The 25267-nt window shown below is 37.9% G+C and overlaps 1 protein-coding gene across 1 annotated transcript; it reads right to left on the reverse strand.

Annotated features, from left to right (window-relative positions):
• Positions 1-1449: 1449 nt before the first annotated feature.
• LOC119746111 (2,4-dienoyl-CoA reductase, mitochondrial-like) lies at positions 1450-11337 on the reverse strand. The gene is made up of 7 exons (XM_038222909.1): positions 11149-11337; positions 7719-7942; positions 6501-6796; positions 4373-4472; positions 3172-3244; positions 2083-2292; positions 1450-1643 (listed from the first exon to the last, which is right to left on the reverse strand). The coding sequence occupies exons 1-7, from the start codon at positions 11212-11214 to the stop codon at positions 1581-1583; spliced, it is 1032 nt and encodes a 343-aa protein (XP_038078837.1). The 5' UTR covers positions 11215-11337; the 3' UTR covers positions 1450-1580.
• Between the last annotated feature and the right edge of the window lie 13930 nt (positions 11338-25267).

The following is a 25267-nucleotide window of genomic DNA, read 5'->3' on the forward strand; positions in this document are numbered from 1 at the left end:
TTCAGGTAATGTCAAAAAAAAAAAACCAAGTAACCTTTGCTGGCTAGTCTGTGTATAGATAGTATAAAATCATTCCCGAGTATTCATTTTATTTATCAGAAAAATGTAAAGTTGATTTGTATTCAGTTGATTTGATAAACATGTATTCATTGGAGTCATATTAACACATCTTGTAATTTGTGTGGTATCGGGCGATTCAGTGCAGTGCGCCACCAAGAGTTTGCCATGGAGAGTCCATTTTTCAAGTTTAGGGTCGACAAAACATGGCCCATTTGAATGAGTGTCAGTAGACAACTTTAGCTAACTTGTTATAGATTGGGGCACAGCGTTCTGCCCACTTACAAAAAACACCATTTTCATGAAAGAAAAGGACAAACATAATACTTGAATCATACGCTTACAAAAACTAATGATCGAAAAAAACTAACAATTTCAAATGTCCTGCGCTGCGAATTTGTCGACCATCTCCCACAATGCACTGGGTAAAATAAACTCTCCGCGGCAAACTCTTGGAGGACACTACATTGTGAATCGCCTGAATTGGATATAGATTGATAAGTGTGGGCAAATTGTTGCAATTTTCTTTCGGAAAAGTCATGAGGGACAATTGACAAATTAATCTCAATGTATTCCTATTGTATAGACTTCATTTCTATTGACTGCCGACAAGGTGATTCGTTGGAGATAATGTCATATATATATTTATAGCAGAGAGTTAAAACAGAATTGAAGAGGTTGCATTGTACATAGTTGGAAAATGTATTATTTTGATACAATAAATCATGCCTATTACATGCTTACACTATGGTTGTTATTTTGATTGAAAATATGTACATGTATCACCCTATCATTTTTTCATTGATACCCGTTTATTTGCCAAAGCAGATCCTCTCCACTCCACTTAAAAGACATTTTTGTACTACCAACTTCATTAAAAAATTAGTTCACAAGTACTAAATGTATCACTGTATTAACCCTAAACTCACCAACTCCATCAAAATCCATCCCCCATTTTGGGGATTTTGGCAGATAAGCCATGTGTACCAAGTCCATCAAAATCCACCAGCACCAGTGGTAGATCTTAACAGATTTGGTCCTGAAGCATTATGCGAAGCAGAGTGAGTGATGGATTTTGACAGACGTGGTCTTCTACTTAGTAAAACTAAGTATGGAGTTTGGGTTAAGCAAAGCCTTGTCACTGCTCAATAGGGCTCTAGAAATGATTTCAAATTGAACTAAGTTGTGCCCAGTGATATGAACAAGCTCCTAGTATCAAATTATGAAGCAGACTTCCCAAAGCTCCTTTTGTGTCATATTCATACAGCCCGGTTCATACTCGGCGCGAAAGGGAAAACAAACGCAAATCTGTGACGTCATGGCAAGTCTTCGCGCTGCGAATTCGTAAAAGTTGAACATATTTCAACTCGGGCGAATTTCACATTCGCTTTGCATTTGCGTGAAGTATGAACCGGGCTTACCAGTTGACAAAGGAGTAAATTGCAGAAAACTGTTGAGCTTTAATCTGCATATTTTCTTGGGTATCTCAGGCTTGGAATCAACAGTAGGGTGACCTTGGAAGCTTATGAAGACCCCTTCACTTTCTTTCCCATTGCTGCTATCATGTCCCACTGCTCTGGTGTTACCTGTTGCAAAGAGTGCAAAGTGGGGAACAGATGAATAAAGTGGAATACCAGCTGCGTCATTTTGACTCAATAATACTTTAATAAGTAACTTGGGCATTAATTTCCTTCCAAAAATTCTCAAATTTTCAGTTTGTTCAGAAAAAACATGCAGGAGTCTTCCTCACATACTTGATTCCAAAGGGGGCAGGAACCAGTCTACCCTGCAAAAACTGAATTATTGTCAGGCCACAAATAACTCGGGATTTGTACAGCAACTTTTCCTTATATAAATGTAGTTTGGGTTTTTTTGGTTGACGTCTCTTCATAAGTGGATAACATTTGTATTGCTAGAAAAATAGCTTTTACAAAATAAACTGATTTTTCCGTTCGAAGCTCCAAAATAGCAGAGAGAGTACCCTGTTCAACCTTTCTAACAGTATTTTGACCACATATGCCTTACCTGTTTCATCCGGTTAAACTCCCCAGCATGGAATGGCAGCTCACCCCCGTCGAAATCAATGCATGATCCATTCATCCAACTGGCGTAGTCGCTGACCATGTATGTGGCTAGATTAGCGATCTCTTCCACCTCCCCAAACCGACCCAGGGGAATCCCTTGCCTCATGTGCTCAGCAAATTGACCAGAGGGGTCCAAGCGATCAAATGCCCCCTGTACAATACATCGGCAAGAAAAAGCTAGAAAACTGACAAACTCTCCAGCAACAAACTCAGCAACCCTTGACCATGAAAGTTAGTCAGGAGAAACAACACTTCGTAATTTTTATTTAATCAGGATTTTTTTCGGTCAGTAACGTCACAAAACCCAAAACCACATTTTGACACAAGATGCCTTTTGACCAGACACCCCTTTTTTTTCAAAGGCAAATAGATCTGTGAAATATGCCGTCATTCTGCTGTGAAAATCAAGCTTAGTTTACAAGACTGATGTAACGACGCATATGCAACTAAAGACAATACAACATTCTCCGATATTTTGCCGCTACCTTTGCTTCATTGAGATTCCAAGGCCAACTAACAAAAGTATTTGAAAGTCTAGGATATTTACTTTATCAACACGAACCATATGAATGAGTCATTTACAAATCTATGAAATATGATCTATAAGATACATGTCAAAATTCAAATTTTTTTTTAATGTTTAGGTACAAATAAAAACATCAAAATATGTGCCTATCCTTGGGTTGAAGTGCCTTGTGCAGGTACCAAAATGTGATGGGATCAAGCTAAATGAGTCGTTTGTCAGGCATTTTTATGTGGAGATACAGGCCAAAATAGGGCCACTTCATCACATCACTTCATCTCATCTCTTGGTGTTCCGACTTCCATAACTTTTTGAACTAAAGATGGTACCAGCATGCGGTTTTCACAGCAGTAGTGCTGAGATTGTGCTCTTTTGAAATCTGTAATAATTTTTTTTTGACCAGGGTCGACAAACGACTCAAGTAGAAAAGGATTTCTGCATTCTGTACTCCACCTCAAAGGTACTGAACTACTAGACTGGTGGATGATGCTGATATACATGACTTACCTTTGTGTATATCGGCCCCGGTGCGATAACATTGAATCTCATACCATACCAGCCCCATTCAGAAGCCAATGACCTGGAAAATGATACGTCAAACAATCATCTAGATGCATCAGATACTTGGAGTGTTACACCACAAACATGCCCTGCTACAATCCAGTACACAGGTGGTACTTATGGAAAAACCAGGGCAAACCATAATATTACGGCCTCTGTGCACTAGCTACTGCCCCATCAATGAACAATGATGTTAAGGAGAATACACGAGAAAGTGTGGATTCATAATTTAAGAATTCACGAGGCATGAAGCACCAAGTGAATTCGTAAATTAAGAATCCACACTTGCGAGTGTATTCTTCGACTTAAATCATTGCGTCAAAAGAAGTATTGGCATTAACAGTGAGTAGAGATGAAAAGACTTGGGAAAAATGTTGCAACCTGACGCCACTTCCGCGATTGTGTACAAAGTCTATGGAGAGTCAAGACAGTTTTCTAAGTATTTCCTAACAAAATTGGAAATATTTCTCAGTCCCAGATTCATGTCTTATCATCATTTTTTCAATGAATGACCTTCACTGAGATGATGTATGAAGAAAAAAGTGGCGTCAGGTTGCAACATTTTTCTTGGCTCCTTCTGTCGACATATGGATAGTTTAGACGATGATTTCTTTCTGACTCGAAGTAGGTTTTGCAGTGTCGGTGGAGAATCTGACAGTGAAGATGCATTGGTAATTTCGGAAGGAAATTTTCACGCAGACGGTCCTATTAATGCTCATTATGGAGAACAATGTCCGACATGTTCAAAGCGTTGATTCGTAATTGCGAATCCACACTTTACTAAAGATTCTTTGTTCCGAATCCACACTTTGTGACCAACATAATGTGACTCGACTGAAGCAAAAACTTGTGACTCAAAGTTACTGGACATTTTTGGACAAAATAACTGACTTGATTTGACTCAATAACTGAGCAACTCGACTTGTTATGTGTCACACAATGGAGGCACTAGCTTTTCTGTTACGTTGTGTTTAATCACTCCAGACTATAGGGATGTTCACCCCTTCACAACATTGTCACTTGCAATTAATGTGCTACACAGGATAGCTTGTTTTGGTGATATTACAAACTGTCTTCAAGAATCTATAAACGTTTCCCAGGACTTCAGGATGGCGATAGAAGTCTAAGCCTGTTCAAATCAACTTACTGTGTGAGATTCTTGACTCCAGCTTTTGCGGCTGCACTTGGTGTTACAAACCCTGAACCATAGTGAGTGTAGGTGGTTGTGATTGCCAAGAAATTGGCTCCTGAAAAGAAAACAATGTGAAATCATCAAAGAAACACACCAGAAGACTCACTTGTCAAAACCTGTGTAGTGTGCCTAAAGTCTGAATTGCATAAGAAATTACAAAGGTGTGTTAATTATGTAGGATTATGGAGGTTCAAAAGTGGACATCTGCTTTTCTGCTGCAGGATAGTAGAAAAGCAGATTGAACGCTTTGCTAAAATGCATTTTTCTACTTTTTCTGCTTTTCTGCTATCAGAAAAGCAGGTTTTACTTTTTGCTTTTCACTGACGGTTCAAAAGTGGGCATCTGCTATTCTGCTACCAGAAAAGCAAATCGACCGTTTTGTCACGGTGGTTCAAAAGAGTGGCCATCTGCTTTTCTGCTACAAAAACTGAACAGATTGAACGTTCCCCAACGCAACAATGCCACTCTAGTACCCACCAAAAAATGGACGGTTCCAAGTGACTCCGCCTCCGTCGTTACGTCATCACAGCTCATGGCCACTTTTGCTTGAACCACGTACCGCGACAAAACGTTCGATCTGCTTTTCTGGTAGCAGAAAAGCAGATGTCCACTTTTGAACCACCATGACAAAATGTTCAATCTGCTTTTCCGGAAGCAGAATAGCAGATGCCCCTTTAGCAATTTAAAATAATACCTGCTTTTCTGATAGCAGAAAAGCAGAAAAGTAGAAAAGTAGAAAAATGCATTTTAGCAAAACGTACAATCTGCTTTTCTGGTAGCAGAAAAACAGAAAAGTAGAAAAATGCATTTAAACAAAACGTTCAATCTGCTTTTCTGCTATTCTTTTAGCAGAAAAGCAGATGTCCACTTCTGAACCTCAATAGTAGGATACATATTGTTTTCTACTAGCTCTTGCTGGTAAGTTCAAATTGTATGTGAATTTTGCATAATTGGACATTTTGGACAAATCACTGCTATATTATAAAGTGCAAAGGGTTTACTTTTCAAAGAGTGTTGAGCAGTATTGATGCAGATGTGTGGGTGGGCAAGCCGTCACCGTGTTATAGGGAAGTTTTCTATTCTTAGGCAAATTCGGACCGAGTTATGGGGACTTTCTGCTGTCAACACAGCGTCTTCAGTCCCCACAGTACCATGGCACAACTCCTGTGTAGTCCCCACAACTATGGAACAAGTAGGGGTGTACATTTATACACATTCAAATAGTGGACCGTGAACAATCGAGTCCATGATTTGGCGAAGGTCCACTTTTGAGGTGTGCTCATGAGTTGATCACCTGCACAGAAGGTGCTCGCCCACAAAGCAGGCACCTGTGAAGCCGCCTCGCCCGCTACGCATCGTTGTATGATATGAACCCTAACCTCCACCAGGTTATCTTCAGAAACCCTGCTAAATGCAACAAAATGTGACAGTCCTCAAAGAGCCTTGGCACTACGACCAGTTACCCTGCCAAATGCAACAACATGCAACGAAGCATCGGAATTGAGTTGTGCAACAACTTTTTATCACTATTGTATCATGCATTAAGTAGAGTTAAAGCTAAAGTCCATCATTTGCAGCCATCCGAAAAGTAACTGGCGTAATTATTGTTGAAAAACATACTGGTTGAAAGATAGTAAGGGGACTAAACTCCCTGTGAAATTATCCTTTCTGGCAAGCTCTCATTTTGAAGAAATCAACGAAAGAAGGCATTTCCAACGGTGCTTCTTAAGAAGCACCGTAGGAAAATTTAAATTAGTTGTTCGTTTTGCTATTCGGCGCAGCGCGCACAAGCATTGGAACGATGCACAGGCGCGCGCGGTTGCTATAATTCTTTGGATCAGTGCGCAACATCGCGTAAAGCTGCAATTCAAAACAATTCGAAACATGATTTAGCAACTTTTGATTTTAAATTGAGATCCTAGAATGCTGTTTTTCTCGGAATATGAAGCTGAAGCTGAGCTGAAACTTCATCAAGTAAGTTGTTCAGTATCCTTCATTAGATTTTGAACACTTTTGTTGCTTCAAACGAACAAAATGCACTAATTACAAATGATGGACTATAGCTTTAACTCTACATGCTTGCCTTGCTTGGCTTTGATCAGTCTTTTGCCGATATCCAGTGTTACATTGAAGGTGCCATTGAGCACAATGTCAATCACAGATTTGACGGCATTTGCCGACAGTCGCTCAGTGGGTGAGATGAAGTTGCCTGCTGCATTGTTGATGACCACATTTGGCAGGCCTCCTGTACTCTCAATAAACTGGTCTACAGCAGAGCTGACGGCTGCGCTGTCTCGGACGTCCGCTGCTAGGGGAAAGACTGGGTTGCCAGTTTGTTTGGTGATTGCCTCAGCTGTTTTCTCCAGAACGTCAAGTTTCCTGGACAAATTGAAGTACATCGGACAGACTTTGTTACTAGTGATGGATGCTGATGAAGCACATGATGCAAACAGTTTTTGAGAGTTGTTAGGGGACATACAGAGAAGTGAAAAGAAACAAGAGGCAACGTGAGGTCTCAAATAAAAAGATCAATAGATCCACAGATGCTTGTTTTCAACTACATGTAAATGCAAAGTTCAGTACAAATGCTAAGTCAAAGAAACTTAGTTTAACTGCCGCTTACTTAAAATCTCTAATTAATCATTGCACATGGACTTTTAGAAAAGAAATTTACATATATGAAGAGTTTATTTCGAAAATGAAACATTTTCTAATTGGAAAAACTACAAAAGGTGCAGTATAACAGCCGTTTCTAAGCTCCATTTTCAAAAAACATTCTTCATATGTACCCTAGACAAAGTACAACACATCCTCAAGCACTTCACTACCAAACTTTATCAATGACATTAACCCTAACTCCCTAGGCATTTTTACTAGGATGCAACCTCAATCCTGCAAAATCCTCCAACTGCCTTTATATAAAAATTGCATTCAGCCTCAATCCTCCAAAATCGTCTGTTATTTCTTGAATGTGGTCATTGGAGGGGTGACCACTGCCTTAAATCCTGCAAAATTCTCCAGCAACCACTGTCAATATGTTGATGCAGAGCCAGTGACATCCTGGAGCAGTGCGGAGGATTTCAAGTATAATATAGGCCTAAATTTATGCCTAGCATAAACAACACAAGGTCCCGCCCAAGACCTTGACACAGTGCATCCTCCAAAATCAGCCTCACATTATAGCCTCTATCCTGCAAAAGCTTCCATCTTGCAAAGAGGATTTGGAGGATTTGGGAAGTTAGGGTTAAAAAAATCAGAGATTGCCTCTCTGAAACTCACGACTTCTTCAACTGCTTCTCACCTGCTTAATATGGCCACCTGTGCCCCTAGCGATGATAGCATGGTTGCCATTCCCTTCCCAAGACCTGTTCCTCCTCCAGTGATAAAGGCTGTCTTCCCTTTGAAAGTGTCCGGGGGAAGCATAGCATCCTTCCTCGCTGTCAGATTTGGGAAGTCGGAATCTGATTGAGCCACAGACGACAGATGGAGACCTCGCCCATGGAATGCTGCTAGCCTTGGGGCAAGCTGAGGGCAACCGATGTGAAATCAGCTGATGAAGTTAATGTTTTCATATTTTGTCACACATGTAGGCCTATATCACATATTAGGCCAAAAAAAAAAAGTCTCCGGTTTCTGGTATGGAGGTTGCCCACAAAGTGATGCGGCGACGCGGCTTTTTTTTTTTTTACCTGATTTTTTTGCTTCAAATGTGTGCTGATGACTGCAGAGGGTGCCCGACTAAACTTAGTGCAAATATATGGGAGTCCAGAGAGGCCACATAAAGCTTATTCTCGACCATAACCCAATCTAAAAACACGTTAAAATTGTGCAGCAGCAGTATTCCAGTCAAACCAGTGAGTTTGGCGGTTTGGGGACATCATCTTTCATTAAAAAAAAACTTTGTCATTTTGCCGACGCGCATGGCTACGGCGACACGCGCGCATACCAGAAACCGGAGACTTTTTTTTTTTGGCCTTAATCAACTGTATCAGGAACAGTCTGCTGTCTGACTGCGCATAAAATCAGCATTAGGTGTCTGTGGCTAAACAGCTGTGAGTCACGAAAACACACTGTTTTCCAAAGTGAAAATGTTAGTAACAATTTTATCTCGTCGCTCCGGCGCCCAAGTTGCGATGCAATGGCTGTTTCTTGTAAGTTGTACTTGTTGTACCTCTTTTGTTGTAGTTTTGTTGGAGTTGTACCTCTCAACCGACGTCCGACAGAAGCGCGCAACCAAACTGTCTGGGCACATCCATTGTACAAGAAACAGCCTTCACATCGCAACTGACGTAGCCGGAGCGACAAGATTGCTGGGGTCAATGCTTCTGTTTTTTTGTGCTCCCTAATTATTATTTAGTGAAAGTCGACCTAGGTTGACTTTTACGTTTTGGGATTGGACAGCGACATTAATCGGCAACTCGTAACGTGGCGTTGTATACAACGCCACGTTCACGGGTCTGTTCGGACTAGTAACTCCCTTGGAAAGTAAATAGTGGTAGTTGTCAAATGTGGCCATATGTTTTTAACAGCGCCCCCATGGGAAGATGGTGTCCAACACAACACCCCCTCCCCTAGCCCCATAAATGTGGCCAATATACTGGACTACCTCCGTAAGTAAAGGCCACACTTCCACCATGTACAAAAACATGTCAAACTTTGTCGACTTTTGATTCTCACATTGAGGCTTAGTTTGTAGTTTATTTTTACTTTAGAAGCATACTCACCCTCTTTATGGGCTCATCAGAAAATGCTGCCTTTTTCAGATGTCTATTTTTCGTGAAATTTCCAGATTCATTTGCACACGTTTGCGTATCAAAGGCGCTAAAAAGGCAGCATTAAGATAATGAGTAGACTGGATCATGTTTGTAAACACATGTCCATTTCGAACGATAACAGGGAGACGGGAACTAGCGCAGCTTTTATGGCGGATACCAGTTCAAGCTGGTTCCCGATTCCCTTTTACAGTTCGAAATGCACATGTGTTTACAAACGTGACTCATTATCATAATCGATGCATCGCGCGCGCTCGATAACGGAATCGCACTCGGGATACGGGGATCATTGAATGTACGCTGGACATGAAGAAGAAATCGCGTTGTTCAAACATTAACACGAGTCGGAAATTTAACGTGTTCAAGATCGCGAGGGGAGCTCTCAGAAATGAACGGGAAATTTCACTTTTCTTCCGGATCGTAAGTAAACTTCAGTACAACCATCTTCATCATCGATGTCTACTTGTACCTCAGGTGGCATATCTATATCTAGTAAATTGGAGGCCGTTTTGAAGGTGAAATGTGATGTTTTTTTGTTGGAAAATGTTGGTTTTGGGAACAGTGACAGAGGATGATGTTGTCCAGCTCGCAGTATTAGCTTGGACCTTACTATCGCCAGACCATGTCCAAATGTTAAAAAAGGCGATAAGTTGGGTCCAAGTTACTCGGACTACTACAGCAATAAGTTACTTTCTCTTTGATTTTTTCATATTGGCCCTAGGGACCTAGCCTACTTCCCGGAAAAGTTTTAGTTTGAATTGCAACGTAACTGCTTGAGAAAAAGAGGCAAATGTGACGATCGATCATCGATGGTGAATTGAAGTTGGTATGTGTGGTATGTAAACAGATATGAGCTGAGAAAGTTGGTTGCGCGAATATTAGGCAGCGCGAATTTATGGCACTGTAGCTGTACAAACTATGATAATGCAATGACCAACACAAAGGGGCGGGTACCCCTAGAACTATGGGTATTACTTGTATTTATTGTAATAAAGTAATACCCATAGTTCTAGGGGTAAGGCGCGGGGGCGCCCTTGTCACATATCGACCTAGCCCGACTGCGTCTGGCCGTACAGTACTATCGCAAGCTCTGTAGTACGGCCAGACGCCCGATGCTTCCACAGAGACTGAATTTTTTTGGCCGCCGATGTAGCGATTTTGCTACATCTTTCGATCGCGATTATCTTTTCATCCAGGACACAAATTTCCAAAGTTAAGGTTCGTAGTCGTAGAGCAACTCATACCTTTTCGAAAAAAACGTTCTTTGGTCTCAATATTTTCATCCATCTGGCCACAAGACGAATTTCAGTCATCAGATTCCACAAATATCGTCCCCCATGCGATCCCCCATGCGATTTCAAAATGGCGGCCGCGCTGTAATGTATGCATTATGCGAGCGCGCTTGGGCAAGTAATGAATATGCACATTATTTAGTTCATGACCTCGTGTTTGTATGGCCAGCCGCACTGAGTGTCTGGCAAACGTCATAAACTATGATGCATATTCATTATCTTGCCCAAGCGCGCTCGCATAATGCATACATTACAGCGCGGCCGCCATTTTGAAATCGCATGGGGGATCGCATGGGGGACGATATTTGTGGAATCTGATGACTGAAATTCGTCTTGTGGCCAGATGGATGAAAATATTGAGACCAAAGAACGTTTTTTCAAAAAGGTATGAGTTGCTCTACGCATACGAACCTTAACTTTGGAAATTTGTGTCCTGGATGAAAAGATAATCGCGATCGAAAGATGTAGCAAAATCGCTACATCGGCGGCCAAAAAAATTCAGTCTCTGTGGAAGCATCGGGCGTCTGGCCGTACTACAGAGCTTGCGATAGTACTGTACGGCCAGACGCAGTCGGGCTAATATCGACCGTGCCATGATGCTACTGCTACATATCGGAAAAGAAGCAACCTTAAAAACAATGTAAAATAACCCCCAGATCACTCTTACCAAGGCATGTCTTGATTGCTTCAAGACAATGCCAACCATCACGATATTGTTTGGAGCACTCAACATTCTCAGTTTTCACAATCACAGTACTCAGTACACTACATACAGTAGCCTAACCCAAGTTCAAAGCTACAGCGGCAACTTTCAGCAGGAAGCACTAGCGCCCTCAAGGGGCAAGGGTATAATTGTTGTGCGCTTTCTTGAAAATCACGCATTCTTAAGAATGCGCATGCACATTCTTATGATTGTGCAACTGGATCCTTGCGCAATCTTCGCAAAAAATAACTCTTCCAGATTGAGCGCACATTTTTAAGAATGCGCGACAAGATAACGGTCTTGTCGATACCGAGCACCTGCTGCGCTTGGCAAGTCTAGCTGCATCCTCGTTCACTGATATACTGTTGCAACGCAAGGCGCTGAAAAGTAGTGGATATTGTATTGTATTGTTTTATTTCCATTTGTCACAAATTAATATAATGCAAATGCAACAGATTATTTACTACAACAATAACTAAACTTACTAGAATGATAATACATGTACAACACCTTGATCAATTAAACATAAATGGTGACAGATGGGGGAACCAGGGAAAAAGCCGAAGCTTATACAGAGCCTGGTCCGGCCCGTTTGTGAATAACTTATGAAATAAACAACAATTATAGCTATAATTTAAAACAGTGGTCAATAAATTAATTAATTAATGATTTACTTGGCTTAATAGTAGAAAAACTTAAGGAAATTGAAATATGCATGTACTTATTTACAATATAACATTTGATTATGATGGAGTGTGACTTGTACAAATGCGAATTATGGGTGCACGTCTTCATTACGGACACTCTCGCAAAATGTGGTCCGGGTGCTTTCTATACAAAAACCTCGTTGGCTCGGGGTTTTGTACGTAAACCTTATCAGTCAGCCGATCACGCTCAAGTGACTTCGGCCAAACCGCAGTCCCATCATAAGAAATAAGTTAACAATGTTATCCGGACCATTTTTTCCGAGAGTGTGTCTGTAATGTTATATAATACCGGAAATTAGTAGGTTTTTTAGTTATTTTTTGAATTTATGAGTAGTCCGAAAGAACGGTATAGGGGTAAGCTGATTCCAAAGAAGAGGGCCTTGGTGTCTAACTGTTTTCATGAATGATGCGGTCATAGCCTTGCCAATGTGAATTTTTTGGGCTGATCTTGTGTTATGTAAATGGACATCTAGATTCCTCACAAACATGGACCTGATATTTGTAGGTAGAAGTTTGCCTTCGAATTTAAACATTAGGATTCCTAGATGGTATTTGTATAGTTCAAATATATTCAGTGTTTTATATTGTCTAAAAAGGGGCGCAGAGTGTTCTCTGAAACCGGAGTTTGTGATGACTCTCATCAACTTCTTCTGTACTATTAATAATTTATTCAAATAAGTACTATGGGTATTTCCCCATGCTAGAATTCCATATTGAAGATGGGGTAATGCAAGTGTATTATAAATAGAGAAGAGGACATTTCTAGGTAGTGTATGTCGAAGCTTACGTAGTACACCCAATAACTGGGAAATTGATGTGTGAACCTTTTGGCACTGTAATTTCCATAAAAGGTTATAGTCAATTATGACACCTAAAAATTTGAAATGATCTACTTGGCTTATCTTAGATTTATTAATGAAAAGTATACGCGTATTGTGGGGGGGGGGGACCGGGAAAAAATAAGAGACATAATAATAGTGTATTGGAAAGAATTCTGATTTTTGGGATAATAAAAGCGAGCGGGGGGGGGGTGGACGTGAGAATGAAGAATGTGAAGAATGAGAATGAATACTGTGACATCCCATAGTGCTAATGCTATTTCCCATTTAAATTGCCACCAATTTATTGTTCACACCCCCACCATTACGCCGCAGAGCTGGATTCTATCTAGTCAGAAGAGCAATTTTTGCAGCTTCTGGACATCGGGGGTTTTTTTTCGTGGCATGCATATGATACATACAGGGACTTGTAACTTGTCTAGCCTAAACTAAGCACTTCCAAGACTAGTTCCCAGTCCTCCGTTATTACAAACTTCCCATAGTGGGCAGAAAAAAGCAATAATAACAGGTTTAATTTGATTCAAATTATCGTAGTTATACGAGTACAGAAGCATAGAACATTTTCTTTCCTCTTTATATGAATTGTTTCCCTTTTAACCGCTATACATGTCATTTAACATAATTCATGTAATTATGTCGTGCAATGTTTGTTAAGATTGCGCAAAATTCATAAATTGTGCACGTGATATTCCCACGCAATCTTAAGAATGAGCGCTCATTCTTAAGAACGCGCGCTCATTCTTAAGAATGCGCGCGCATTCTTAAGATTGCGTGATTTTCAAGAATGGGCACAACATAATCATTAATATGGCGTGTCAAACGTTGCAATATTCAATATTTTGCAATATATATGTTGGATGTTCAATATGTGTTTGTTATTTTTTACATTTATGTGCGATGTTCAATATAAGTGTGCGATGTTTTTCATTATTTGCGCGATGTTTAATATATTTGTGCGATGTTTTACAATATATGTGCGATGTTCAATATATGTGTGCGATGTTTTACATTTATATGCGATTTTCAATTTATATGTGCGATGTTTTTGACGATATATATGTGCGATGTTTTCAATATTATGTTCGATTTTTTGCATTAAATGTGCGATGTTTTTCGATACAATTGTGTGTGTTGTTTTACAATATATTTGCGATATTCTCAAATATGTGAGCAATGTTTCACACATATGTTGGACATTTCGAGCTATTTGTATTCGATGTTTCATCGGTATGTTTGCATTCGATCTTTTGCAATATGCATTTGATATTTCCCTTTTCATTCGATGTTTCGTTAAGAGTCAAAGTCTGGTTACTAGACCGCAAAAGTCTGACTATTTTGCCTAAAGTCAGTGTATGAGACGTCAGGGGATCGCGTAAAGTGATTAGAGCAAAGCCTAAACGGTAAAAACCTTGCTTTTTTAGTGAAATTTTGCAAAGTTAGATGTTACGAAAAATTTCAAATTGAAAGGGGTCAACCTCGCATTTTTTTAAAGCGAAAATGGGAAAAAATCAAATGTTTCTGGAAAATTGCAGATTGTAAGGGGTTAACCTTGCTTTTTGAATAAGATTGGGGAAAATTAGTTGTTCATGAAAAAAATTCAAATTGTAAGGGGTTAACCTTGCATTTTTTTTTTGCAAAATAGGACACAATCAGATGATTCTGGAAAATTGCAGATTGTTAGGGCTTAACCTTGTATTTCTAGCAAAATTGGGCAAAAAGAAATGTTTATGAAAAATTTTAAATTGTAAGTGGTGTACCTTGTATATCTAGTAAAATTTGGCAAAATCAGATTTCTATGAAAAATCTAAAATGGTAAGGGGTTAACCTTGCTTTTTTAGCAAAATTTGGAGCATATTTTACTAAAATTTGGCAAAATCAGATGCTTCTAAAAAAATCCAGATGTAAAGTTTCCGCAAAAACAGCTGTTGAAAAAGAGCCCAATGTTGAACTTTACTGAGTCTGAGGTCTATCGAGGGGACGATCCTTATTTAACTCCCGGAGATTCGCTGACAGTCTCTATTTTTCTTTTGAAGAAAGTCGAAATAGCTGAAGAGGGAGGTGAGAATCTATATGTGCCCAGATACAAAGAGTAGAAATCTACGCGTCTGCCTTTTGAAAATAAACAATTGCGGTGTTCATTGTTGCGTAATGATCCGCCTAGCACACGACTGTTTTGCACATTAGGCTGTGTTATGCAGCTTCCTAACAAACCAAACACACTGGGCTCATTATATCGACTTGTTTTTACCCATTAAGGTAAAGCAAATGGACCCAGTAATCTTCCTGGCGCGTTTGCTCACCTATAAAGACAACTTTTCTCAGTTTAAGTAAAATTCTAAGGTAACGAAATGGCCGAGTGGTTACGATTCGTCGTCCACGGTTAGCGGGGTCCCGGGTTCGAATCCCGCTGGTGTCTTTTTGGTTTTTAACGTATGAATTCAATTATTCACTATAAGCGATTTAATTTCCCGTCGTAAAGTACCAACAGTACCTTAGCTTAATCGGTAAGCACTGCTGCTGGTACTGTCCGCGAGTTCCAGGTTGGCGCCTTCGTACAGGTTCAGGGCATGTGGTCCACTCGGAGGATCAGGGCTTAGGGGCCGCCCTGTTCCTCCCTTAGCTCTTTGCTTTTACATGGTGCCTGGCCCTCCGGGGTTATATGGATGGATAGGGAAGGAAGTGTGTATTGGTCGGGGACGCCGAGACCCCGGAAGAGAACTAAGGGATCGGCTGGGGCATTGTTATGGCTCAGACCGATCCCTGAAAGCTTGACTAGCACATAACTTTTTAATTTTTTTTACCCTCTATCTTTTATACTTTGGTTTAGTTTGATATCTACAGCTGCTCGGCAGGTCTACGGGTAGTATCAAAATTGAAACAAAGGTGTATGTCATAAATCAATGAATATTTCATAATTGACTATAATCAAAACGGAGTTTCGTTTGATCAATTTGACTATCATTATATAATGACGCGATTGCCAATTGACGTAAGAAACGCCATAAATTATACCGGGAAAGAATAAAGATGTACATTGTAATATAAATATTATTTATACATCTTTCAAATAACGTGTCTTTAATTGTGAGCATTCCAAACAATACAGTAATTCGCAATGGTATTAGAATGGTATATGAAAGCACGATCAATGCGTCTCTATTAAATTTAAATATATATAATTTAGGCCCCTATGTGTGAAATATTCTTTGATTGACTATGAGCATTCCATACGAATGAGTTAATTCGCAAAATATAGCAACAACAAAAGAGAAAGGAAAAAGAGAAAATTCCTTTACCCTAAAAACTGGAAAAATAATTTGTTTTAAAAAAGTCAAATGGGACACTTCATGTATTGATTGAACAGTTTGCAAGGAGTTAGCCTTACATTTTAGCAAAAATGGGAAAAATCAGATGTTTCTGGAAAATTGCAGCTTGTAAGGGGTTAACCTTGCATTTTTAGTAAAATTTAGATGTTTATGAAACATTTCAAATAGTAAGGGGTGAACCTTGCATTTTTTAGCGAAATTGGGCAAAATCAGATCTTTCTGGAAAATTTCAGATTGTAAGGGGTTAACCTTGCTTTTGTAGTAAAATTTGGCAAAATAAGATGGGTATGAAAAATTTCAATTTGTCAGTGGTAAACCTTGCATTTTTTAGCAAAATAGGGCAAAATCAGGTGTTTATAGAAAATTTCAGATTGTTAGTGGTTAACTTTGCATTTTTAGCAAAATTGGGCAAAATCAGATTTGTATGAAAAATCAAAAATTGTAAGAGGTTAACCTTGCCAAATTAGGGCAAAATCAGATGTTTCTGGAAAATTGCAGATTGAAAGGGGTTAACCTTGCTTTTCTAAGCGAAATTGGGGAAAAATCAGATGTTTCTTGAAAATTGAAGGGTTAACTTCTCCAGTTTAAATTCCCTAGATGGAATATTTCGGAGGACCACCAACCAAGTACCAAGTAACTTGGCATTTTTAGCATAACTGGGCAATATCAGATTTATATGAAAAATCTCAAATTGTAAGGGGTGAACCTTGTATTTTTAGCGAAATTGGGCAAAATCAGATCTTTCTGGACAATTTCAGATTTTAAGGGGTTAACCTTGCTTTTTTAGTGATTTTTGGCAAAATAAGATGTGAATGAAAAATTTCAAATTGTAAGGGTTAACCTTGCTTTTTGTAGTAAAATTGGGCAAATTTAAATGTTTATGAAAAATCTCAAATTGTAAGGGGTGAACCTTGCATTTTTTAGCAAAATAGGGCAAAATCAGGTGTTTATGAAAAATGTTAGATTGTAAGGGGTTAACCTTGCATTTTTAGCAAAATTGGGAAAAATCAGATTTGTATGAAAAATCAAAAATTGTATTAAAGAGGTTAACCTTTGCCCAATTAGGGCAAAATCAGATGTTTCTGGAAAATTGCAGATTGAAAGGGGTTAACCTTGCATTTTTAGCAAAACTGGGCAATATCAGATTTTTATGAACAATCTCAAATTGTAAGGGGTGAACCTTGCATTTTAGCAAAATTGGGCAAAATCAGATGTTTCTGGAAAATCTCAGATGTAAGGGATTATCCTTGCTTTTTTAGTGAAATTTGGCAAAGTCAGATCTTTATGAAAAATCTGAAATTGTAAGGGGTGAACCTTGTATTTTTAGCGAAATTGGGCAAAATCAGATCTTTCTGGAAAATTTCAGATTGTAAGGGGTTAACCTTGCTTTTTTAGTAAAATTGGGCAAATTTAAATGTTTATGAAAAATTTCAAATTGTCAGTGGTTAACCTTGCATTTTTTAGCAAAATAGGGCAAAATCAGGTGTTTATGAAAAGTGTCAGATTGTAAGGGGTTCACCTTGCAATTTTAGCAAAATTGGGAAAAATCAGATTTGTATGAACAATCAAAAATTGTATTAAAGAGGTTAACCTTTGCCCAATTAGGGCAAAATCAGATGTTTCTGGAAAGTTGCAGATTGAAAGGGATTAACCTTGCATTTTTAGCAAAACTGGGCAATATCAGATTTTTATGAAAAATGTTAGATTGTAAGGGGTTAACCTTGCATTTTAGCAAAATTGGGCAAAATCAGAAGTTTCTGGAAAATTTCAGATGTAAGGGATTATCCTTGCTTTTTTAGTGAAATTTGGCAAAATCAGATGTTTCTGGAAAATTGCAGATTGAAAGGGGTTAACCTTGCATTTTAAGCAAAATTGGGCAAAATGAGATTTTTATTAAAAATCTCAAATTGTAAGGGGTGAACCTTGCATATATTAGCAAAATCGGGCAAAATCAGATGTTTCTGAAAAAAAATCCGATGCAAGGAATTAACCTTCCTTTTTTTTAGTGAAATTTGGAAAAATTAGATGTTTATGAAAAATTTCAAATTGTAAGGGGTTCAGCTTTCATTTTTTTGAGCAAAACAGGGCAAAATCGGATGTTTGTGGAAAATTTCAAATTGTTAGGGGTTAACCTTGCATTTTAGCAAAATTGGGCAAAATCAGATGTTTCTGGAAAATTTCAGATGTAAGGGATTATTCTTTGTTTTTTTAGTGAAATTTGGCAAAGTTAGATGTTTATGAAAAATTTCAAATTATAAAGGGTTAACCTTGCATTTTTTAAGCGAAATTGGGAAAAAAATCTGATGTTTCTGGAAAATTGCAGATTGTAAGGGGTTAACCTTGCTTTTTGAATAAGATTGGGAAAAATTAGATGTTCATGAAAAAAATTCAAATTGTAAGGGGTTAACCTTGCATTTTTTTAGCAAAATAGGAAACAATCAGATGATTCTGAAAAATTGCAGATTGTTAGGGCTTAACCTTGTATTTCTAGCAAAATTGGGCAAAAAGAAATGTTTATGAAAAATTTTAAACTGTAAGAGGTGTACCTTGTATATTTAGTAAAATTTGGCAAAATCAGATTTGTATGAAAAATTTAAAATAGTAAGGGGTTAACCTTGCTTTTTTTGCAAAATTTGGAGCATATTTTACTAAAATTGGGCAGAATCAGATGCTTCTTTCAATCCAGATGTAAAGTTTCCGCTAAAAATACAAGGTTCACCCCTTACAATTTGAGATTTTTCATATAAATCTGATATTGCCCAGTTATGCTAAAAATGCCAAGTTAACCCCTTTCAATCTGCAATTTTCCAGAAACATCTGATTTTGCCCTAATTTGGCAAGGTTTTAACCCCTTACAATTTTTGAATTTTTCACACAAATCTGATTTTACCCAATTTTGCTAAAACTGCAAAGTAAACCCCTTACAATCTGAAATTTTCCATAAATACCTGATTTTGCTAAAAAATGCAAGGTTAACCACTGACAATTTGAAATTTTCCATAAACATCTGATTTTGCCCTATTTTGCTAAAAAAAAATGCAATCTGAACCCCTTACAATTTGAAATTTTCCATAAACATCTAATTTTTACCAAATTTCACTAAAAAAGGTTAATTCCTTACATCGGAATTTTTTTCAGAAACATCTGATTTTGCCCAATTTTGCATAAAATGCAAGGTTAACCCCTTTCAATCTGCAATTTTCCAGAAACATCTGATTTTGCCCTAATTTGGCAAAGGTTTACCCCTTACAAGTTTTGATTTTTCATACAAATCTGATTTTTCCCAATTTTGCTAAAAATGCAAGGTGAACCCTTTACAATCTGAATTTTTTCATGAACACCTGGTTTTGCCGTATTTTGCTAAAAAATGCAAGGTTAACCCCTAACAATTTGAAATTTTCAGATGTAAGGGGGTTAACCTTGCTTTTTTAGTGCCCTAATTTGGCAAAGGTTAACCCCTTACAATTTTTGATTTTTCATACAAATCTGATTTTTCCCAATTTCGCTAAAAAAGCAAGGTTAACCCCCTAACATCTGAATTTTTTCAGAAATATCTGATTTTGCCCAATTTTGCTAAAAATGCAAGGTTCACCCCTTACAATTTGAGACTTTTTATAAAAATCTGATATTGCCCAGTTTTGCTAAAAATGCAAGGTTAACCCCTTTCAATCTGCAATTTTCCAGAAACATCTGATTTTGCCCTAATTGGGCAAAGGTTAACCTCTTACAATTTTTGATTTTTCATACAAATCTGATTTTTCCCAATTTTGCTAAAAATGCAAGGTGAACCCCTTACAATCTGACATTTTTCATAAACACCTGATTTTGCCCTATTTTGCTAAAAAATGCAAGGTTCTCCCCTTACAATTTGAGATCTTTCATTAACATTTAAATTTGCCCAATTTTACTAAAAAGCAAGGTTAACCCCTTACAATTTGAAATTTTTCATTCACATCTTATTTTGCCAAATATCACTAAAAAAGCAAGGTTAACCCCTTATAATCTGAAATTTTCCAGAAAGATCTGATTTTGCCCAATTTCGCTAAAAATACAAGGTTCACCCCTTACAATTTGAGATTTTTCATATCAATCTGATATTGCCCAGTTATGCTAAAAATGCCAAGTTATCCCCTTACAATTTGCAATTTTCAAGAAACATCTGATTTTTCCCAATTTCGCTTAAAAAAGCAAGGTTAACCCCTTTCAATCTGCAATTTTCCAGAAACATCTGAATTTGCCCTAATTTGGCAAGGTGAACCCCTTACATTTTTTGATTTTTCATACAAATCTGATTTTGCCCAATTTTGCTAAAACTGAAAGGTTAACCCCTTACAATCTGAAATTTTCCATAAACACCTGATTTTGCTAAAAAAAACTGACAATTTGAAATTGTTCATAAACATTTAAATTTTCCCAATTTTACTAAAAAATCAAGGTTAACACCTTACAATTTGAAATTTTCCAGAAAGATCTGATTTTGCCCAATTTCGATAAAAAATGCAAGGTTCACCCCTCACAATTTGAAATGTTTCATAAACATCTACATATTACTAAAAATGCAAGGTGAACCCCTTACAAGCTGTAATTTTCCAGAAACATCTGATTTTTCCCAATTTTGCTAAAATGTAAGGTTAACCCCTTGCAAACTGTTAAATCAATACATGAAGTGTCCCATTTGACTTTTTTAAAACAAATTATTTTTCCAGTTTTTAGGGTATAATTTTCTCTGTTTCCTTTCTCTTTTGTTGTTGCTATATTTTGCGAATTAACTCATTCGTATGGAATGCTCATAGTCAATCAAAGAATATTTCACACATAGGGGCCTAAATTATATTTTTTTAAATTTAATAGAGACGCATTGATCGTGCTATCATATTCCATTCTATTACTATTGCGAATTACTGTATTGTTTGGAATGCTCACAATTAAAGACACGTTATTTGAAAGATGTATAAATAATATTTATATTACAATGTACATCTTTATTCTTTCCCGGTATAATTTATGGCGTTTCTTACGTCAATTGGCAATCGCGTCATTATTTAATGATAGTCAAATTGATCAAACGAAACTCCGTTTTGATTATAGTCAATTATGAAATATTTATTGATTTATGACATACACCTTTGTTTCAATTTTGATACTACCCGTAGACCTGCCGAGCAGCTGTAGATATCAAACTAAACCAAAGTATAAAAGATAGAGGGTAAAAAAAATTAAAAAGTTATGTGCTAGTCAAGCTTTCAGGGATCGGTCTGAGCCATAACAATGCCCCAGCCGATCCCTTAGTTCTCTTCCGGGGTCTCGGCGTCCCCGACCAATACACACTTCCTTCCCTATCCATCCATATAACCCCGGAGGGCCAGGCACCATGTAAAAGCAAAGAGCTAAGGGAAGAACAGGGCGGCCCCTAAGCCCTGATCCTCCGAGTGGACCACATGCCCTGAACCTGTACGAAGGCGCCAACCTGGAACTCGCGGACAGTACCAGCAGCAGTGCTTACCGATTAAGCTAAGGTACTGTTGGTACTTTACGACGGGAAATTAAATCTCTTATTATAGTGAATAATTGAACTCATTCGTTAAAAACCAAAAAAGACACCAGCGGGATTCGAACCCGGGACCCCGCTAACCGTGGACGACGAATCGTAACCACTCGGCCATTTCGTTACCTTAGAATTTTCCTTAAACTGAGAAAAGTTGTCTTTATAGGTGAGCAAACGCGCCAGGAAGATTACTGGGTCCATTTGCTTTACCTTAATGGGTAAAAACAAGTCGATATAATGAGCCCAGTGTGTTTGGTTTGTTAGGAAGCTGCATAACACAGCCTTATGTGCAAAACAGTCGTGTGCTAGGCGGATCATTACGCAACAATGAACACCGCAATTGTTTATTTTCAAAAGGCAGACGCGTAGATTTCTACTCTTTGTATCTGGGCACATATAGATTCTCACCTCCCTCTTCAGCTATTTCGACTTTCTTCAAAAGAAAAATAGAGACTGTCAGCGAATCTCCGGGAGTTAAATAAGGATCGTCCCCTCGATAGACCTCAGACTCAGTAAAGTTCAACATTGGGCTCTTTTTCAACAGCTGTTTTTGCGGAAACTTTACATCTGGATTTTTTAGAAGCATCTGATTTTGCCCAATTTTAGTAAAATATGCTCCAAATTTTGCTAAAAAAGCAAGGTACACCTCTTACAATTTAAAATTTTTCATAAACATTTCTTTTTTCCCAATTTTGCTAGAAATACAGGGTTAAGCCCTTACAATCTGCAATTTTCCAGAATCATCTGATTGTGTCCTATTTGGCTTTACAAAAATGCAAGGTTAACCCCTTACAATTTGAATTTTTTTCATGAACATCTAATTTTTCCCAATCGTAATTAAAAAGCAAGGTTAACCCCTAACAATCTGCAATTTTCCAGAAACATCAGATTTTTTTCCTTATTTCAAGGTTAACCCCTTATAATTTGAAATTTTTCATAAACATCTAACTTTGCCAAATTTCAATAAAAAAGCAAGGATAATCCCTTACATCATTTTTCGGAAACATCTGATTTTGTCTAATTTCGCTAAAATATGCAATGTTCACCCCTTACAATTTGAAATGTTTCATAAACATCTAACCCCATACAATCTGCAATTTTCCAGAAACATCTGATTTTTTCCGATTTGCTAAAACAAATGCAAGGTTAATCCCTTACAATTTGATTTTTTTTCATAAACATCTAATTTTGCCCAATTTTACATCTGGAATTTTTCAAACAAATTATCAGGTAACTGGATCATTAAACGGGACAGGTGCACATCGGCCTTGGAGCTCAGACCATGTGTCATGCACTCCTCAAATGCATAGATGATGCACATAACACTATGGGTAGTACAGGCACAGCTGGGGGTACTGCCCAAACAATGATGAACGCATTGCGTATGCTTAAAGAATTACCCACAATTCCGGTTTTTACCGTTTAGGTTTTGCTCTAATCACTTTACGCGATCCCCTGACGTCTCATACACTGACTTTAGGCAAAATAGTCAGACTTTTGCGGTCTAGTAACCAGACTTTGACTCTTAACGAAACATCGAATGAAAAGGGAAATATCAAATGCATATTGCAAAAGATCGAATGCAAACATACCGATGAAACATCGAATACAAATAGCTCGAAATGTCAAACATATGTGTAAAACATTGCTCACATATTTGAGAATATCGCAAATATATTGTAAAACAACACACACAATTGTATCGAAAAACATCGCACATTTAATGCAAAAAATCGAACATAATATTGAAAACATCGCACATATATATCGTCAAAAACATCGCACATATAAATTGAAAATCGCATATAAATGTAAAACATCGCACACTTATATTGAACATCGCACATAAATGTAAAAGATAACAAACACATATTGAACATCCAACATATATATTGCAAAATATTGAATATTGCAACGTTTGACACGCCATACATTAATGCATACCCATTTAGTCTGGTTCCCAGACCTGAAAATTATTCCCGACGCTCACGTCTAAGATACATAAGGAATAGTCGGAATCTTTTTGTCTGGGAACCAGACTAGATACCTCTATGATTGTACATGATCTCCATATACAGACTGGATAGGACATCGCGTACGCGTACGAACGTGCGTCCGCGCGCGCGTTTTTTGAAAAGGGTAAAGAACACAAATTCGCATTCGAGTTGTGTACACTTTCGAACGGAGGATTAAAAATTGAAGTTGGGTTTTCTTTGGTTTCTTTGTCATTTTTGAAAGAATAAAAGAAACAGAGATCTAAATTGATCAAAATCGACGAGGAGTATAGACTATAGTCAAGGTGCGCAGCATTAGATTGCTGGAGCCGGGAAGTAAGGAGCGTTGAAGAATAGTACAATCCGCAAGTAAGTGGGTTTTTTTAAGGCAGTGGATATTTTGCCGGAGACGGCAAACCTTTAGTAAACGTTAGTTTGCCGGATATGCACTGAACATGCGCAGTTACTGTTTTTTTGTACTCTATACTTATAACTTTTTCCGGTGACAAATTTTAGTCTGGCTCCATGCCAATATTATCGTTGTAACCTCGTATTTACATGATGGGATTCAGACCATTCTATAATTTCGGACTTTATTTCCCTTTAAAAAAAATCCTCCAGAGCCACAAATCTGAAAAAGAAAATGTAATACTCTGCAATAAAATGTTTAAGACATGTTAAAATAATAAAAGAAGAATATTCTTATTTATTTGGGGATGGGAAAAAAAAACTTAAAAATGTGGCGGGGATCGGAATCGAACCCGAGTCATTCCGCTCACTAGAGCTTTTGCTTAACCACTACACCAAACGTGCTTCACAACTTTTGGTACAGCGCCCTCTGTTGATATGGATTGCCGCCAGCAAACCTTTAGTAAACGTTAGTTTGCCGTCATTTACCTCCAGCAAAATATCCACTATCTTTTTTTAACGAGGCCTATACAACATGGCATGGACATGTTGGAGGGATATGAACATGGGAATGACAAAGCAAATTATAATATCGTTAATGTTGTCGCTCTGAGTTTGAGGGGATGGCCTGTCACGGTAGCTGAGCGAGATATTCTGTTCAAATTCCATGCGATCTAGGCCTGTCATGCAGGTCGGCATCATTTTTTTAAAGACTAGGCCTAAACGTGCATGACTGACCCGGCAATGGCAATGAACAAAAGTTGATCCGTTTAAAATAGTTTATACGAATAACTTTTATAACTTTTATATGCAAAATCTGATTGAATTATGTCTGCTTTGGCTTAACGCCTACCGAAATGTTTCTATTCTTTTTCTTTATAAAGAGAAACTGAGGAGATGGTTTATGCTAACTTACTGCACAACCGGCAGATTGACCTTCATATCAAACAAAGAACTTCAGCAAAGCCATAGTAAAAACCACCAGCTGCAAGACGATATCCGAGACGGAGTGGAGAACTTCACGGAGGGATGGAATCGAATGTATCATCCACTGAATGGAACATGCGATGTGATAGGCATCTGAGAGTTTGACTTAATCAATTCTTACGATGTGGAACTGTTAACATTGATTGATTTTGTTTTTGGAAAGAAGCTGTGGAGTTCAAAGCAAGTATATTTATGAGCTCCCAAGATGACTGTCACATTATTGACAGTTTGTATGGTGAAGAAAGCAATGAGTACTTTTACGATTTGAAATTATATT

The sequence above is a fragment of the Patiria miniata genome, unplaced genomic scaffold (assembly GCF_015706575.1).
Source record: "Patiria miniata isolate m_02_andy unplaced genomic scaffold, ASM1570657v1 HiC_scaffold_12, whole genome shotgun sequence".
Taxonomy (NCBI): domain Eukaryota; kingdom Metazoa; phylum Echinodermata; class Asteroidea; order Valvatida; family Asterinidae; genus Patiria; species Patiria miniata.